At 38.1% G+C, this 20,794-nt stretch overlaps 1 protein-coding gene across 1 annotated transcript in view; it reads right to left on the bottom strand.

Moving 5' to 3' along the window:
* Positions 1–19,801: 19,801 nt before the first annotated feature.
* Positions 19,802–20,794, bottom strand: part of LOC136834129 (uncharacterized) — a 1,098-nt gene continuing 105 nt past the window's right edge. Inside the window, exons 1-2 of the mRNA XM_067096387.1 lie at positions 20,337–20,794; positions 19,802–19,964 (exon numbers count right to left, since the gene is read on the bottom strand). The exon at positions 20,337–20,794 is cut by the window's right edge and continues 105 nt beyond it. Coding sequence (XP_066952488.1) covers positions 19,802–19,964; positions 20,337–20,794 — 621 coding nt within the window. The remainder of the gene's footprint in view (positions 19,965–20,336) is intronic.

Raw genomic sequence — 20,794 nt, forward strand, 5'->3', positions numbered from 1 at the left:
CTCTCACTGAATATTAGGTCAATGTAACTTTGATTATTGTTTATCTCCACACTACTGAACATCAAGAATAAGGAAGCCCACGATAGTATAAATTTTCTAGACCATGTACCTTATTCAGTTGAAAATCACTTAACACTCAGTACTTTCTTTCATTAAAAGCATTCCATGCTCTTAATACAAAAACAGCTAGGTCAGTGCAGGATTAAACAACAATTTCCTACGAGACGGCTTATCTGCCTCCAGCCATTTGATCCCACAAAAGGGAGACTGTACATTTGACAGAATTGTCCAAATTTCGGATTATCTGAGATTTTATCATAAATAATTTTCATTTCTTTTAACCGGAAATAAAAATGTTTATTTATTTGAGGCATGAAAGAAGCCTATTTCTGCCGAGAAACGAAAGTTATGCAGTTCCAAATCAATTAAAGTTAACATCACGTATTTTGGTTATAACCACCAATCTAAAGAATGCGGCTGCTGTCTTCGTCATCGTAAAACTTTTCGAGTATACTTCAGATTCACGATCCATACACAAAGCTTACAAAAATAAATGATTCCAGTTTTTTCCATAACCAATATGTTAATTGGTTAGTAAATCGAAAATTAAATATGATAAGATCAGGAGAGAGAATAATACTGACCTTTTTTGGCTTTGTATAAGTGAAAATGTCCCAGTCAGTCTGGCTGGCGGCAGATAAAAGACCTGACGTAATGGGTGTTGTGCTGAGCAACTCGCATGTACGAGAGGAACCTGAAAAGGGAAGAATTATACCTTTAACGTACAATGTGTTCAGAGCGGAGAGGTTTCAATTTCCATCTATCAATCCACCAAGGGTCCCTGAATAAGAGTCAAATCCTGAATATAGGCAAAGATATATATTACAATGATCCCAACGGATGTGTTGAAAAACTGGCCGCATCACCAATGTGTTGATAGGGCAAACCGATATCAAAAGCCTGTTCAGTGATGCATGGGCAGTCGGAGCGGTAGGATATTCCGCTCAGCTCCAGCGCCGATGGCTCGATTACCACTACCGAGCCAAACCCCTTGAATGGACAGGACCAACAACACTGTTGTATTTTCCAGCTTTAAATTGAGTGTTTGGTGGCTGGGATGATTGGAAAGATATATATATATATATATATATATATATATATATATATATATATATATATATATATATATATATATATATATATACATATATATATATATATATATATATATATATATATATATATATATATATATCTGATAAACTTATAGGTCCAAGTATTTTGGATTACAATACCCAGTAGGAGTTTGAATAATAAGTGTGGCTAGGCATTTTGAAGAATGACAGGAAGGGCAAAAGGAATATTTGCCCCTATAATCTTAATTTTTTATATATTTTCTCTTCTCGAACAACTGTCAAATCTGGCCGGACAACAAGTGAGCAGTGTTGCAGTACAGTTTGGCCGCTAGTAATTCTATTCAGCACCACTACTGAATCATGGCTGATATATGATGCATAGTGTGTACGGGGCTTAAATATGTATTCTTTGAAGTAGATGGACAACCAGGCTGGTGGAGGATGAAGGACAAAGCAGTGAAGACAGATTTGCCATAAAAATTACAAGCTAAGTAATTTCTAAATTTTTTTATATATTAATCTAAGAAGCAAGCATGTCATATCTGGAAAATCACCTCCGAAATTGAAGGACAAGCACTCCGGAATCATGGCGCATCTCCCAGAACAAAGGGCAACAGTCCCATGGTCGAATGTAAACAGGGTTGCAGTGCTTGCAATGATGCGCTTCCCTGGACCTGGAAATACCTAAATAAAGCTTTCATCACAAAAGATGTATCGAATTGTTGGGACCTTTCTACTTTTTTTTTTTAGATGGTAATCAGGCTGGTCAATAATTCAGAATGTTATTGAAAAAAAGTTTGCAATTAACAATACAAGCTTAATATGTTTAATGCAACAGTACGTTAATACATTACATCTAAAAATATGACACTTTTTCTTGGAAAAGATTTTCAGACTGAAAATCTGAAGGACAAATTAACTCCAAGAAACTCCTGTGCTTCATGGCGATTTTTCCTCTTAGTGACGTCAGAAAAATAGTTACAAAACAATACGTCCCTTCATCATCATTAACAGCTACTTACAAGCAGCAGTAACACGTGGTTTTCTTTACATGCACATTACCTTTAATAAACAAATTGTAAAAAATCCTTGGTTTCATCTAGACTCGGATGAATAGCAAATGTATTTAAAGGGACATTTCTAGCTTCAATGCTTTAAGATGTGATGAAAGAATTTTGGAGCAAGATGGAATTAATTAAAAGTAGACTTGATGTAAAATCTTTGTATTCACAAATAGTTTGATTCCTCAGCTATTAATACATTCAGCAATATTGCTAAAAATCTCCGAAGTGTTATTTTCTGAGTACGTGCGTTTTAGATTATGAAAATCTAAAAGTGAGTTTGAATTAAGTCATAAGCTTTGAGAGGATCAGGCTTTGAAAATCGGCAGAAAGGTAGAGTTTCAAGTCTCTGTTTTATGGGAGAAATTTATGTGATTTTTACCATGACTTTTCATCATCATTGAACTTTTGAACTGGTGTACAAGATTTAACATGCTTTATATTAACAATCTTGGTGCATTTACACTTTCCATTATTGTGTTTTGCAAATATATTTTGGGACATTTTTTCATGTTTAATTCTTCAGATGTCTGTGGACATGTTGGAATAAATGTGGACTTGGGAGTTTGAGAAGATGGACATGCAAGTCATTTGATGTAAAATCTCTTTATTCAGTAACTGTTTTTTTTTCCAGACTTTATTTCTGCGTATGTGTGATTTTGGGGCAGGCTATTAGCCATAATGAGACTTCTTTAATCAGAAGTGTTTTGCAGTTTAGAGTTTAGTTATCTGACTCGGTAATTCATTTATTATGCATTTTAATCTTTGCTTTGTTTGCCAAATTTCTTGCCCTAAAAGTGAGTTTGATTGTTCATTAACGTGACAGAACTGCAATTGTCCAGTCATAAGCTTTGGAGAGGATCCAGGCTTTGAAAATCGGCAGATAAGGTAGAGTTTCAAGTCTCTGTTTTTATGGGAGGAAATTGAACTTGTGATTTTTACCATGACTTTCTGATCATTGTGAACTTTTGAACTGGTGTGGGAGATTTAATATGAATATTCATACCTCTTTTATATTATTATTTTGTTATGTTACGTTTGCCATATCTTGGCTATGCATTTTACACTTTCCATTATTGTGTTTTGCATTTCATATATTTTTGGGAGTTTTTTTCATGTTTAATTCTTTCGACAGATGTCTGTGGACATGTTGGAATAACATGTGGACTTGGGAGTTTGAGAAAAAGGACATGCAAGTCATTTGCAATGTCAATCTCTTTATGTGGTAGACTGTTTTTTTTTTTCCATGACTTTTATTTATTGATTTGTGAGTATGTGTGATTTTGGGGATTTCCAGGCTATTAGCCATAATGAGACTTCTTTAATCAGAAGTGTTTTGCAGTTTAGAGTTTAGTTATCTGACTCGGTAATTCATTTATTATGCATTTTAATCTTTGCTTTGTTTTATTCATTTCTTGTTGGGTTGTTTGAATAATAAACCTATTTTAGTAGAAACGATTGTGTTTCTTTAAATAGTCCATTTAATTGCTTTGAGAGAATGAGTGAGGTTAGGGTGGGTGAGCTTTGGTAAACGAAGAGAGAGAGAGAGAGAGAGAGTCGATACACGGAGAGAGAGAGAGTTGAGAGAGAGGGAAAAAAAATGTGGGTGTTATCATGGGTCGAATCTTTATACGTCTTTTTCCTGAAGAAAGATCGCTAGGATTACGCTACGTACACTTTCAAAAAAGTGTTGAATCTGTTCCTGTAACAAATGCTTTCAATTGCAAAATAGAAATATTCCGCTGATTAGTTTTCACATAATCCTGCTAACAGACAGACAGACGTAAAGATGAAGGCGACTCGTCGAATCCGGAACAATCTCTTGATAGTTTCTTACTTTTCTGTTTATGCTCCATACTCTCACTCATCAACGAAAGAGTCCAAGTTTCTGGCTAGACTGATCTTCTTTCACCCAGGAGTTACTTTCCAGAGCACTGCTCTCTACGAAATATCTTGCAATAACAGTCTTCATGTTACTGCGGACTGATCTCCCTTTAGAGTGATGATTTACATCAGACTAATCAACGGAAAATATTTTTCAAGCGTGACGAGTTATTAGGAAATTGTCTAACGTCACCGCTGACAGTCTTTGCCGTCTCTTTTGAGCTGAGATGAAGTGTTTACTCAAAAAAGACATCTCAAATACAACACTCTACGCTGACAGTAACTGAAAAGGCACAACAGCTTAATTTTTGTGTGCCATGGTTCGCAAGGTCTTTTTCAGCAAGGGACTCATTTATGATGAGTGCGTCAAGGCATATCATTTCCACTGAAATTAGACACAGAGGGACGGCAGAGAGGAAACAGGCAAACTGGAAAAAAATACATAAAACAGGTTTTTACTTTGATGTCTCATGAAAAAGGCAATCCTTGAGGGTGCGCTAAATCTTACTTATAGAAACAGAAATTTCTGAGAGAGAGAGAGAGAGAGAGAGAGAGAGAGAGAGAGAGAGAGAGAGAGAGAGAGAGAGAGAGAGACCTACCTGTCTTTTTCCAAGAAAAATCTTGGATTGTCGCATCTATTTGGGTCAGGAAGTGATGAAGGAGGAATAATGTGTATCCTCGGATGTTATTTAATCTCATACTTAGTCGTTAACTGCCTTTTGGGCCTCGACGTATGGGAAAACCTGCAATGAAAAGAACAAATTATTCGTTGAAGAAATATGAACATTTTTTATTCAATGGAAGCACAAGTTCCTAAAATACGCTTTCCTATCCCCTTTGGCAACCATACCAAGTAAAAATAATCGATATCCAGCATACATGTCAGTAATGACTTACTTTTGTACCTACTTCCATTTACGAGGCCAGCCTTGCTTTGTTCTTTCACTGCTTCTACCTAACTAATCTTGATCAGTCACCAGTGAACGACTGACTTTCCAGCGGTGTCTTTATCCGGGTTTACTGATAATCAGAGCCTTCACAGGCCTGTTCAGAAAAAAAAAAAATTTTTCAAACACTATAGCCCCTAAATTATGATCCCATTAATGCTGACTTCAGTAAAGGGTCGTCACCAGACACTTAGTAGGAAAGCTGAGGAAGGAAATGTAGGAGAAAGAAAGGCAAATATAGGTAAAGATAGGCAAATATAGGTAAAGAAAGATAAATATAGGTATGTCATATCTTTGGGTGCAGTTGGTAATTAGATCGTGGCACTCAGCCATTCAGTGCTGCTTTGTTTAGTGATTTAATTGTATGATTGATTAGATGGTTAACAATATTGTAAATGAGTCAGTCTAGACAGCATATAAGGCGTGGGAAACAGTTCTCATGTGAACTGCTTTGTATCTACATGAGAGAGCAAAAACTGCTAAAAAAAAAAAAAAAAAAATTCCTCCTGTTCTGAAGAATCACATAAACTCAGCAATGGAAACGATTCTGCTTGAATGAGCTGCCATGGGTCGTATAAGACTTTCTCCTCAGTTATTCAGCAGATGATACTAGATTAAATAAAAAAAAAAAATAACAGCAGAAATAGACACAATAAAGTCAACAGAAATGACAAGGCTAGTGGAAAAGGATAGAAGCTAAATAATGATTGTCAATAAAATTTCTTACATCCCGAAAATAGTCTTGCAATTCTATTTTCTTGACAACATATCTAATGATTGCAATAATTTTGCAGTAATTTATTCAAGAAAGGTGACAACGAAAGTAAGCAAGAGCGAAGGTGACTCAATTCATTTACGTGCATTTTTAATATTAATTTTAATTTTAAGTTTCAGTTGTTGGTTCCACTGTTTTTAGAATAAATGAAATTCGTAATTATGAAGTACCATATGTATACGTATTGCTATTAGAGTCCGTTTTCCTTTCTAATATCCAATAGACAGACAGAACCAGACACATTCAGACGAGCAGGATGATAATCCTCTCCAGTTCCCAGTGTTGGTACATCTGAGTCTGTTCCAAGAATAAGAATTGCTTCTGGAAAGAGAGACTGATAAATGTTTAAAATATTTGGAACTTGATTTTTTCAATAGGAGCTGTCAGTCACAATCTGGAGCATCCTTAATCATCTTAACGAGAGGCTCCAGAAAAAGGTGTTGGAAGATGCCACCGCTTCATCCCCTTGATATTCACTGGTAATCAAAACATGACATTTATCACAATGGATAATCTTGTAAACACTATGTAAAAGGTTGCCTGTATTCCAAAGAATTAGACAAATTTCAAATCAGCACGGTAAACTACTAAAGAATTCATGGTCAATTGCACTGGGTGATGAAAATTAAACTAAGAATTAGTTAAGTGCCAAAACCACGTAAATATTGATTGATCCTGGATGAACATACTGTTTACTTGTGTGTAAAGCAATTATTTTCTTTATATTTCGTTTGCCTTTTATTTTGCTTAAGAATGACTTTCTTAAGACGAACTTTCAACAGTGCGCATAAAATAAAGTACGGAATGGACTTTTTTTTTTTTTTTTTTTTTTGCACACAGCCTAGAGATGAAAAGCCTTTCCAATTGTGAAATTCCACTTACAGCCTCGTGTCCTGTATTTATTCATCTTAACCAATCTGCTTAACATGTTTTAGCGTTGCAGTTTCTTTTTCATTGCACGGTACATAAGTTCTACCTCTCATAAAAAAGGGGCAAATATTTTCACTACTCGAGCAAATGTTATGAAACATCTTTTTATAATTTTTTTTATAAAGTTTTGCCATCTTCGTCACGTGCCTTGAAAATTAATTTCTTTTTTTATACTAAAAACCTTTAAAAAATTCTTTGGATATTTTGTCAGTGAGAATTAAATTCTAGGATATTTGTAATATTCTTAGCGACAAATGAGTTGGTAAAAATGGATGATCAAAAATTCAAGAAAAAAAATTACATTTCCAGTTGACGTGTCATTTCCTTCTGTGCGGTGTTAATGGCTTCAGAATACCTTTGCACGTTCATCTACAGTATGTTGTTCCCTTTGCTTTAAGGTTTGGCCTGATCATAAATATCGTGAAGAGTAGAATTACCTCCAGAAAAGTGGGTGACAAATGGCTGCTTTGACTTACCACGACCATTCAAGGTGATAAGGAATGAGCGTTTCCGGAATCAAAACCACTCAGCCATGACCAAAAGGCTTTTGTTCAGGTAAAGAATCAATGCACACAGTGCAGTTCATTTCAGCACTGGAATACACACTCTCACGCACAGGTTGAATCTTAAGAAATAATGGTTGTGATGTGCTGAGCGTGATCCTAGAGACCTAGAACATGACCCCAACTTTGCTTCGTTGTACAAGTAGTTCGTGAGACGGTCCAACATATATTTTGTGTAATTTGTGTGCGTAATGATCCATTTCCTTGTCATCATTTACTTCTAGGTGATCATTCTATGTTCAACCTCCATATATGCACAAGTATACTTTTGTGTAATTATAAATGTCACCATGCAAAAGAAGCACATTCACTTTCATCTATATCCAATAAATTGACGATATCTTGGTTATGCCTTATTTGTGAATTATACATACACAAACACACACATACCTACAGAAACACACGCACACACACAAACATATATGTATATATATATACACATACATATATACAGATATTTATATAAATGTACATATATACATATATATATATATAAATATATATATATATATATATATATATATATATATATATATATAAAAATATATATATATATATATATATATATATATATATATATATATATATATATATATATATATATAAATATATATATATATATATATATATATATATATATATATATATATATATATATATATATATATATATATATATATATATATATATATATATATATATATATATATATATATATATATATATATATATATATATATATTTCCAATACATTGTGTAGATCCTGACCGGTTTTGACTTTATTTCCAAGCCATTGGCGAAGGACTGATGCATAGTGCTAGAAGTCACAAATATATATAACTACAGGAACAGTACTGACGAACATACACAACTGTAGAGACTACATATCCAGCCACAGGCCGGTGTCAAGGTAGGAGTGGCCTTCAAAACTCATTTGGATAAAAATCACAATATGCTCTCAGGGGACAATACTGATAAACATACCGACCATAGGCGACCTCAGATCCACACCTGACAGGTGTCAGGGAGGCGGAGTTTGGAAACTCTTTTGCACTACTGCCCCCGCACTGTGTTTACAAATATGATAATCCTATTTTCATACATCTCTACTGCCTACCTTAAAATTTAAACAATTAATAAATTTCTTTTGATATTAAAGGATCAAGTTTATACATCCCTTGACTGATATTCATATTATGGTTGTAACTTTCTTTTATAAAGCTAGATTCAATGATATTCCTGTCTAGCGCATTATTAGAACATACAATCCTTTTTGCCCCTTCCCAGTTGATAGCATGATTGTTCTCACTAACATGTACAAAAATACTACTGTTCCCCTTTGCATATCTCACACATTTCTTATGCTGTTCAATTCTTTTTTCCAGTGCTTTCCCCGTTTGCCCAATATAAAAGTTGTCACAAGAACTTACATGGAATTTTATATACACACCCTTTAGTATTGTCAGGGGAGTTCTTGATAAGTACATTTTTCATTGTTTTATTATTCTTAAATGCGACATTAGCACCACAATTCTTAAGAAGATGGGGGATATCTTTCATATTATTATTATAAGGCAGTACAAGCAAATTTTTTGTGTTGTAAGGTTCTATTTGGTTTTGATACTTAGTCTTTTCTACCGCTTCAAATGCACTGTTTAATACACTATCAGGATATTTCAATTTCTTGCCTGCTTTCCTAATCTTACTATTTCATTATCAATATATTCAGGGCTACATACCCGTAATGCTCTTAAAAACATAGATGAAAACACTGACTTTTTAACCTTATTGCTTTGTCCGGAATAGAAATGCACATAAGAAGAAATATTAGTGGGTTTTCTATACATACTATATTTAAACCCACTACTATTTCTTAGTATGAGGACATCCAAAAAGGGTAAGCACCCATCATTTTCCATTTCCATAGTGAATTTAATTGATGGTACTAATTGATTTAACTTGACAAAAAAGTTATTTACATCTTGGTTCCCTGTCCATACACAATTTATGTCGTCACCGTACCTAAACCATGTTACATTACGTGGGATTATGTTGTTTAATATTTTCTTTTCAAAAAATTCCATATATAAATTACTTAACACTGGGGATAGAGGATTTCCCATTGCCATACCAAAATTTTGTGAGTAAAATTGTCCATTAAATTCAAATTTACATTCTTTCACACATAATTTAATCAGTTCAATTAAAGTACTTTTAGAAAATGGAATATCCAGCTGTGTGTTTTCTAATAATTCGGATAAAAACTCCATCAGATCATCAATTGGCACCGTTGTGAATAGTGATACTACATCAAAACTTACAAGCCTGGATTCCATATTAATCTGTACACTATTTAGTTTGTTTGTCAGGTCCACGTTATTCGTAATATTAGCATCTGAAATGGTACCTACTAATGGGATGAGAATATTCACTAGGTATTTCGCTAGCTTGTAGATGCGGAACCAACTGAACTGATAACAGGCCTGGCAGGAAAGTTTGTTTTGTGAGTTTTTATTGTACCATACATGTATGGTAGCGATGGAGAGGTCACACACAAGCTCTTTAGAAGGCTTTTTCACTTTCCTATTGAAACCACTATTCACAGTGTCTAACGGGTTCTTATTTAATTCTTTATATGCGCTGTCATCAACCAAAAGATTTTCCATTTTTTCTATATATATTCACTTTTATTTAAAATTATAAGAGCGCCTGATTTATCTGCTTTTGTCTTGTGTATATTTTTATCTTTTTTCAGTTCATTGATAGCAAGCATAAATCTTTTGGGGACGGTTGTGGGGTCTGATTTTTTCATACTTCCATAAATCACTCCCTTAACTATGTTCACTTCTTCATTCGTTAAATCACTATATTTTTCCAAATTACACAGTTCTTTAGTAATTTTCACACTGTTCCTTCCGCCAGGAGATAAAGCAAAGTTTAACCCGTAGCCTAAGGCGCTAGTTACATTTCAATCCAGATGTTTCTTTGATAAGTTGACGACACATTCATGATTGGCGTTGTTGGCGCAAGGGCTTCTTTCAATCAAATTTCATTTTATTGTCGTGTTTACGTTTCAGTTTCCGATACACTTGACTGCTCATCTTTACATGGCAATATTCATGTAGGGAATCTCTCCAATTTGGTGGTATTGAGGCTTCAAATGTCTTCTTTTTCCCGTGAGATCTTCAAAATTCTTTTTGGTTTCCAATATCTTGATGGTGATATGTTTTTCCAATATAGCTCGTTGTATTTCACCGAACGGTTGGTCTTCTAATTTCAGCGGGGAATTAATTATAGTCGATCTTGGTATCACTTGTTCATCCCGACATTCACGTAAAAATCCCAGGTGTTCCTTGTTGGTATGAGCTTGAGTGAGGGCGTCTGCAAATTCTCTGACGGCATATTCCAAGATGGGGAAAAGAACACAGAAAGATCGAAAGGAGCGCGTGGTATCCATTGATGATTATCATCAGTTCAGTTGATTCCGCATCTTACAAGCTAGCGAAAAACCTAGTGGATATTCTCAACCCATTAGTAGGTGCCATTTCAGATGCTAATATCACGAATAACGTGGACCTGATAAACAAACTAAATAGTGTACAGATTAATAGTGAATCCAGGCTTGTAAGTTTTGATGTAGTATCACTATTCACAACGAGCCAATTGATGATCTGATGGAGTTTTTATCCGAATTATTAGAAAACACACAGCTGGATATTCCATTTTCTAAAAGTACTTTAATTGAACTGATTAAATTATGTGTGAAAGAATGTAAATTTGAATTTAATGGTCAATTTTACTCACAAAATTTTGGTATGGCAATGGGAAATCCTCTACCCCCAGTGTTAAGTAATTTATATATGGAATTTTTTGAAAAGAAAATATTAAACAACATAATTCCAGACAATATAACGTGGTTTAGTATGTTGACGACATAATTTGTGTATGGCCAGGGAACCAAGATGTGAATAACTTTTTTGTCAATTTAAATCAATTAGTACCATCAATTAAATTTATTATGGAAATGGAAAATGATGGGTGCTTACCCTTTTTGGGTGTCCTCATACGAAGAATTAGTAGTGGGTTTAAATGTAGTGTGTATACAAAACCCACTAATATTTCTTCTTATGTGCACTTCTATTCCGGACAAAACAATAAGGTTAAAAAATCAGTGTTTTCATCTGTTTTTAAGAGCATTATGGGCACGTAGCCCTGAATATATTGATGAGGAAATAGATAAGATTAGGAATACAGGCAAGAAATTGAAATATCCTGACAGTGTAATAAACAGTGCATTTGAAGCGGCAAAAAAGACTATGTATCAAAACCAAATAGAACCTTACAACACAAAAAAATTGCTTGTACTGCCATATAATAATATGAAAGATATCCCCCATCTTCTTAAGAATTTTGGTGTTAATGTCGCATTTAAGAATAATAAAACAATGAAAAATGTACTTATCAAGAACTCCCGTGACAATACTGAAGGTTGTGTATAAAAAATTCCATGTAATTCTTGTGACAACTTTTATATTGGGCAAACGGGGAAAGCAGTGGAAAAAAGAATTGAACAGCATAAGAAATGTGTGAGATATGCAGGGGGGAACAGTGGTATTTTTGTACATGTTAGTGCGAACAATTATGCTATCCACTGGGAAGGGGCAAAAAGGACTGTATATTCTAATAATGTACTAGAAAGGGATATCATTGAATCTAGCTTTATAAAAGAAAGTTACAACCATAATATGAATATCAGTCAAGGGATGTATAAACTTGATCCTTTAATATCAAAAGAAATTTGTAAATTGTTTAAATTTTAAGGTAGGCAGTAGATATGCATGAAAATAGGATTATCATGTTTGTAAACAGTGCGGGGGCAGTGGTGCAAAAGAGTTTCCAAACTCCGCCTCCCTAACACCCGTCAGGTGTGGATCTGAGGTCTCCTATGGTCGGTATGTTTATCATTATTGTCCCCTGAGAGTATATTGTGATTTTTAGCCAAATGAGTTTTGAAGGCCACTCCTACCTTGACACCGGCCTGTGGCTGGATATGTAGCCTCTAACGATTGTGTATGTTCGTCAGTACTGTTCCTGTAGTATATTTATTTGTGAATTCCAATACTATGCATCAGTCCTTCGCCACTGGCTTGGAAATAAAGTCGAAACAGGTCAGTAGTAATGTGTAATAAATGAATCACGTACAAATGTTATAATAATAACACATATATATATATATATATATATATATATATATATATATATATATATATATATATATATATATATATATATATATATATACACATATATTTCATTGGACAAATAGATAATTTACGGACTTGCAGTGCAGGCAGAAATGGAAAGCGCTTTACATATCACAAACAATTTTGTAAGAAAGAAAACAAGTGAGAAAAATTAGCCAATTAGTAATAAATGTCAGAAAAATAGAGAAATTTCGATTATAAATCCGTATGGGGTCGTATCGTATAGTCTGTTGGTTCACTTGCCTCAGAAAGGTAAGGTATAGCAGGCCATAAGGTGAAATATTCAAACAATTTCCACAAAGTTACAAGTAATTAAATAACCCTCCATATTTTAATCTTGAAACCATTTTGCTATGGCACTGAATGGCCTCTCAGTTTGTAGTTGCTTTTCCCTTTGTTTTATTACTGGGGATGGAAATAACCAATTAAATCAACTGCGAAATCATAATATCTACCTTATTTCCGAGTCCGAGACAAATAAATGGAACCGTCTATCTGTTATTTTCATTATTAGAGATGTAGCCGATTTCACGCGTTACTATAATAATTTTACAAAATATCCAGCACAAACGAAATGTTTTATGAATGGCATCATTCTGTATAAGACAAGGGTTAAAGAAAACGTATAAGAAAACTCGGAGAAATAAAAAAATTATCTCTGTTATCTATATGACGTCCATCTCTGTAATCTACATTACAAAAACTGATTGACTGAAGGATTCATGAAAGTTTGGTCTGAAGACCTGGCACTTGAGCGGTTAAGTTACTCGAAAAGTGGTTTCAAGATAATTGAAATTTTATTCATATCCTTTCAATTAGTCATTGCTTCTTTGGCTTCCTTAAGAGATAAATTGCTAGAAAGGGCGCCCAAGGCACTCAGATAATTTTTTCAAGTCACTCTGATCTTAATCCTTTCTGTTCATTCATATTACTTCAAGCTGTTGTATAATTTACCAGAATTATAAGTCAAGTCTAAATTGTCACATCGAAGTAACTTTTTCTAATATTCCATTTTCATCATCCGAGGAAACGACCGTTTTCATAGTGAAATTACCGTGTGAAATTGTTACCTATCCCAGGTGGTGCTCAGTGGGTCTAGCGGGAGAGTGGGGGCCCCGGTTTGGGTATTTTCCATAAAAAGGGTAAAAGATAAAAAAAAAAACTAAATAAGCGTCTTACAATCAGAAAAGATACCGCTGGTCTTTCATATTCATTCCTCCACCAATGACACCTGTCCAGTCCTTACCCTACAACGAAGGGTAGATCAGGTGCAGACCAAATGTGCTTGATGGGACCGAGAGAATTATACGAATGCAATCATCTCAACACTAATCTTATTTTACAAAGTGGAGATTATGCCAAGAGTCCTATCCCCAGAAACGAGCCCACCCTTGGAATCCATGGGCTAGTTCCAAAAGTCAGTCCCACCCTGAGATATCGATATGAATAGCATATCAATTTCTCTTGGGTCCAAACACTATTGGCTGGTTGGCAATACCACCACAGCTCTTACTAGTGGCTTTCAAAATGAACTCCAGCCAGAGCAATACTATCTGATTTTTATATCAAGAAAGTGAAGAGAAAGAATGTTTGGACAGAAAGGTGCAAGAAGGCTTATAAATAAGAAAAAGGTTCAAGTATTAATCAGAAAGAGAAAGAATACGGAGAGGCATTTATATTTGAACCAGGGGAAGGAAGACTTCATGGCTCGAGATTCCTCTTGCTCGTTGCAAAGCTTCAGCATGGAATAAAAACATCCCATTTTGAGCCTGTGTGACTTCAACAAGGTATTCTCTAATTGAGAAGGACATTAGCATTTGAACGAGCGTGTGCCCAGCAGGGTAATCGTAGAACATGGTGGAAAGTAAGGCGAGGCCATAAAGTTTCCGTAACATTTAACTAATACAAAAATTTAAAAAATTAGCTACTGGAATAAACAGTGAAATATCTGACAAATGAAATAAAAACCAGAATTCACTTTGACAGTGCATTCTTCAGCTAGATTAAGAAAAACTTCTGAGTGCAAATATTTAATTACCAAAGGTATATCCCCCAAGGTGATAATATAAATGTGATTAGTCAAGAAGCAGAACATAGTGAACCTATAAGCAAGGTATTCACCATGCACTATAGAGAAGAGCTTTCCATGCAAAGCTTCATAAGTGAACAAAAAAGGGACGAAGATTTGAAGGAAATATACCAATTTATGAAAAATTAAGGGAAATTTTAACATAAGAACAAATAGAATTAAGTAAGAGAACTGGACGTCCCGTTGATGCGTTGAACATAATAGGCAACGTACTAATTGGGATGTGTCACGAACTTGACCCATTTAAACGATTTCAAGGCGTGACCTATAAAAAGCTTGTCCCTAAGGAGCTAAGAAGCAACGTTACTGAATCAATGCATGACGATCCCATAAGAACTCACCCAGGAAGAGATGAGACAGTTAGACTAGTAAAAAGATACTTCTATTGTAAAGGAATTTACAAGGATGTTACCAATCATGTGAAAAGTTGCAACAGTTACAAAGGGAGAACAGATAAGGAAGCACCTTTACGGAAATGCCCCAATCCACAAACTCCATTTGAAAGAATAGCCATAGATCGATCTCATCACTAACTTTGACACAATGAGTAAGGGGAATAGAAATTTACAGAGCTAATACCGATACCAATAACAGGTAAAGGAACTAAAGAAAGTGCAGTTGCTCTCTGTAATATAATAAAATATTTTGTAGATATTCTGCCCCACAACTTATAATATCTAATAATGGCACAGAGTTCAATAACTCACTAGTTCAAGAAATCTGTGATGCATTCAAAGCTGAAAAGGCAACAATACAACCATATCATCCAGCTAGTAATGGCTTAGTAGAAAGGAATAACAGAAAGGTTCTGGACGCATTAAAGCACGCAGTAGGACAAGATCCCGAATGGGATGTCAGTTACCTTTATTCCAAATATCATTAAATGCTAGGTATCATACCAGTGCACAAGCAACACCCATAAAAGGGATATGAACCAAGATTACAATATGCATGGCTGAATCAGCCAATACAGCCTAATTACTCTGAAGACAATATGAAGGTATGGATTGGCAATTTCAAGATAATCCCTAAACAATTACGCAAGAATCTGGAAGAAACCCAGAAGATCATGATAGATAAGTATCAAGAAGGACTAAAGCAGTAGATTATAATATCTGAGAAGAAGTATACATCAGGAAGGAGGCCAGAAGCGGCATCAACTATAAATTAACAACCAAATTCACAGGACCATTCAGGATCATAGAAGTGAAAGAGACAAAAGTGAAATTGAAAAAAAAATGAACGAATTAGTGCCTTCCACGTATGCTGCATCATTAGAAGAATCAGGATTTTAGGTAAATAAAGACAAGGTTAAAAGAAGTAAGGGAATTAAGGAAACGGAAATAACTAAAGAAATAGATGCTTCAGAAGGAAAAACTGGATATAATCTAAGGAACAGAAAAGTCACATTTCATTCAATGTAATTGGAACAAATCTATCAATTATCCTATTATTCTCTATTTGATTTCTCTATTGCTAAGTTTACCTTCATAGTTTGAGTGAGTGTTAAACTTTTTTGTGTTGTTACAGTTCTTACTTTAACTAGTTGGTTTTCTTTAACTAAGGGGGAATAGTTAGGGAACAATGTAAAGTAAAATTTCTGAAACATAATGTATTAAAATCAGAAGGTCTATCAGTCATTTTTTGGAATTTCTAACAAAAATTATCTAATTTCTCTTAAAGGGAGTATTTCGTAATTAAAAGAATAAGGAAGAAGATTAAGACAGATATTAAATGAATTAATGAGAAATTTGCTTCCAAACCATGAATTTAAATTTCATCGTAATACACTAAAATTAGAAGTAAAGGGAATGAGAGACAAGCTGCAGAATTGTGTAAATGGTTTAGCGACAGCTTCTCAAGGGAAAGCCTTTGCAAACCTATTACCATTGAAAGAATTGCATGAATTAATAACTAACGTAAAAATTAGATATAGCAAATACCTCATTTTCCTATTGAACTAACATGCTTACGCTAACCATTTCTTAGAGATACTTTAACTAGTGAAGGCTTACTAATAACTGTTCCAGTAAATACGAAAATACTCATAAGTATTGCTTTTTTACTATTTTCCTTACTCAAGTTGCCAGTCATACTTTAGTGTTGGACACTGAACATACAGAAGCTCTTTAAACAGAAAGACATTCACATTCAATTGAAGAAGTCAAGAAAAACTTACACGAATATGGTACACATTTCAACTACACAATTTGAGATGCAAACCATTCAATATAATTTCACATACCTATAACATTTTGCTGATGCGCACAAATACAAAACCAGGATATTCATTCATGCTACTGAACTAACGTCGGCAACCGAGGAAGAAGTCTCCCAGTCAGGATGTCGATGAAGGTAGAGGAAAGATGCAAGCAAGACGTTCAGTCCCACAGTAATCATCAAAGCATTTGTTATTCGTCGGAAAAGTAGAACAAAGAAACGAAAATTAGCTATTTAGTGGGATAGAAAAAAAATGAATTCCACCTATCAGATAGGACCTGAGGACTAAGTAAGTTGATACAACTTGGAAAAAGAATCATGGTTAAACTGTTTGACAACTATGATTGAGATCAAGTAGCTTGTAAAATGTTGAGACGTTTAAAAATTGCTTACAGCATTGTATTTATGTTTACTTCTTGGCAAGTTCTATTTCGACTGTTCTAAATTTATGTTTGCACATATGATTGCTTAACACGTCAGGTCAATTTTGTGAAATGAGTTTATCATTCGCAACTTACATATTGTTAAGAGTCCTTGTAGTTCATACTTTAAGAGGTGCTAAATAATGAGCAGGAGAAAAGTTACTGCTACTTTATTCAGGACGCAGGCCGTTTATATAGCGGCGGACTGATGTCACACAGAGGAATACAATAGAATCTTGGTGACCTGAGGTCAATTACTCTCGACAATAATTATAATGGATAAATACAATTTGAGTTAAAAGAAAATGGACAATGGCTGATCTAACAATATTCTAATACATGTGAAAAAGAAACATATACAAATAAAGGTAACAGGTACAAATTTACATAGACAAGCGTGGTTGATTCAGTATGGCAGATCCTGCTTGACCCACTCCTGTAGGAGCAGTATAGAAAATGGGTTGTCCATCATAGAAGACCAGCATAGCGGGGACTTTACAAATACTCTCCCCCCTCAAGACCTGGGTAACGTTTGGTTAGTTCATGTATCTGCTGGGACGTTGGAGAGTGCTGCAGACCCGCGAAGTGAGCTGGGGGTTACGGTGTGAGTCGGGGCGGCTGGCTGTGGGTGTGGCTGGTTGCTTTCGGGGGCGGCCCCATGTCCGTCTTTTGAGGTGGCCCAGCTGTGGAGGCGACGGCTCATGAGGAGGGCGCTGCATGGTGCCGTCTGCTGTTTCCTCCAGGAGGGCAGGCTTGAGGTGGTCGATCGACACCCAGTCGTCCTTCCCGTGCAGGGCAAGTGGAAGTCTTTGTTGTTCCTCTCAAGCATGCGGAAGGGCCCCCTGTAGGGCCTGGTTAGTGGGGGACGGATGGCGTCGTCCCTGACGAAGACATGGGCGGCGGAGGACAAGCCAGGAGGCATGAAGGTGGTAGCCCTGTCGGTGTACGTCCGCTGGCAGGCAGTGAACTTCCCGACTATGTCGCGGAGCCTCTGAACTGATGGGTTGTGCCGATCTTCCGTGACAAGTTTGCCTGGGACTATGAGGGACTCCCCATAGATTTTCTCCACTGTGGATGGGTTGCCGTTGGCTCTGGGGGCGGTTCTCAGCCCGAGGAGGACCCAAGGCAGCTAGTACTTCCAACCCTCGGTGGTGCAGCGGGCCATGAGGGACGCCTTCAGGGACCTGTGGAATCTCTCCACCAATCCATTGGCTGCGGGGTTGTAGGCGGTGGTGGTGTGGTGAGATGTCCCCAGCAGGCGTGACAGGGTGGACCACATCTTGGACAGGAAGGCTGGGCCCCTGTCAGTGGTTATGTGGTCTGGAACACCGAACCGGTTGATCCAGCTGGAGAGGAGGGCCTCAGCGCATGCACTGGCAGTGGCTTCCTGCATGGGCGTTGCTTTAGGCCACCTGGTTGAGCGGTCGACGATTGTCAGGAGATATCTGGCCCTGCCTGATGGGGGAAGAGGGCCTACGACGTCGATGTGTATGTGACCAAACCGCCTCCCCGGCTGGGGAAACTTGCCTACTCTGGACTCGGTGTGACGCCCTATTTTGCTGGTTTGGCACCGGATACACTGTCTCGCCCAGGTCCTTGCGTCCTTCCGCATCCCGTGCCAGATGAACTTCTCCATCAGCAGCTTGGCCGTCATCCTGCCGGAGGGGTGGGACAGCCCGTGGTTGACGTCGAATAACAGACGGCGGCGGGAGGAGGGTACCAGGGGGCGAGGCTGGCCGGTGCTGACGTCGCACAGGAGTTTTGGTCCCCCAGGGGCGAGGGACACGTCCTTCCACTTTAGGGATGTGATGGCAGTGTGGTAGGCTGGAGTCTCTGGGTCGGCGGTCTGCTCCTGGGCGAAGTCCTTGTAGTTATCCGGAGCTGCACTGTGTTGAGCTCGATTCTGGAGAGGGCGTCTGCTACAGGGTTCTTCCTGCCGGGGAGGTACTTGATTGAGTAGGTGAACTCTGCGATGGCCGCGAGGTGCCACTGCTGCCTGGAAGACCATGCGTCCCCTTTCTTGGTGAAGGCGTGGACCAGCGGCTGGTGGTCCGTCCAGATTGTGAAGGGTGTACCCTCCAGGAGGAACTTGAAGTGCAGTACCGCCTGATACACTGTGCAGAGTTCCCTGTTGAAGGTGCTGTAGCAGGCCTCCGCGGGGTTGAACTTTTTGCTGAAGAAGGCAATGGGCTGGGGGGCGCCGGCGACGATCTGCTCCAGGACGGCCCCGCAAGCGACGTTGCTGGCATCCGTCATCAGTTGGAGGGGGACATTGGGGTCCTGGTGGGCCAAGGCGGTTGCCTCGGCGAGGGTGGCCTTTGTCAGGGAGAAGGTCTGCTGCTGGCTGGGTCCCCACACTAAGGATTTCGGTTGCCCCTTCAGGATCTCCGTCAGGGGACCCATGGTGTGTGCGATCCTGGGGATGAATCTCCTGTAGTAATTGACCATCCCAGGGAATTCCTAGACGGCCTTGACGGAGGTAGGGGTGGGGAACCTGGTGATGGCTGCAACTACTTTGATGCGAGCGGGCGGACGCCATCCAGGGATATCCCGTGGCCTAGGAAGTCAGCTTTTTCGATGCTGAAGGGGCACTTGTCGAATCTGACGACGAGGTCATTCTCCTGCAGGCGCTGCAGGACCACCCGGATGTGCAGCAGGTGCTCTTTGGGGGACCTGGAAAAAATTAGAATATTGTCCACGTAGCATACGCAGAAGTTCAGGTCCCCTAGGATGCTGTCCATCAACCTCTGGAAAGTTACCCCTGCATTCCTCAGGCCAAAGGTTGAGAAGGCGAAGACGTAGGACCCGAAGGGCGTGATGATGGCGGTTTTCGGGATATCCTCTGGAGCAACTGGCACCTGGAAGTAAGCTTTTAAAAGGTCTAATTTAGAGAATATTTTGGCCCCGTGAAAGGAGGCCGTGAGATCTTGCATGTTTGGCAGAGGGTAGTGATCAGGTTCAGTTGCGAGGTTGAGCAGCCTGTAGTCGCTGCAGGGTCTCCAGGAACCATCCGGTTTCTGCACCATGTGGAGGGGAGAGGCCCACGGGCTGGAGGCCTTTCTGCATATGCCCATCTGCTCCATCTCGGTGAAGGCATCCTTGGCCTCCTGAAGGCGCCGAGGGGGAAGCCTCCAGAACTTTGAGTGCGCTGGGGGGCTCTTCATCTTGATGTGGTGGTAGATTCCTTGCTTTGCTGGGGCTCTGGGTACCTGACGGAGCTCGGGCTTGAGCGCGTCGGGGAACTCCTTCAGCAGCTGGGCGTACTGGCGTGTGGTGACGGAGCAGATGGTAGGCACGCTGGGTCCTGGTGCCAGTGGGAGGGACTGGCAGGAGTCGGTGTCGAGGAGACGCTTGCGACTGACGTAGATTGCCAGCCCGAAGTGGGCGAGGAAATCCGCACCCAGGAGCGGGGTCCTTACGTCCGCGACGATGAAGTTCCATGTATATCTCTGGCCAAGGATGGAGATTGACAGGAGCCTGGTGCCATAGGAGAGGATGGGGGA

Source organism: Macrobrachium rosenbergii, chromosome 53 (genome assembly GCF_040412425.1).
Source record: "Macrobrachium rosenbergii isolate ZJJX-2024 chromosome 53, ASM4041242v1, whole genome shotgun sequence".
Classification (NCBI taxonomy): Eukaryota; Metazoa; Arthropoda; class Malacostraca; order Decapoda; family Palaemonidae; genus Macrobrachium; species Macrobrachium rosenbergii.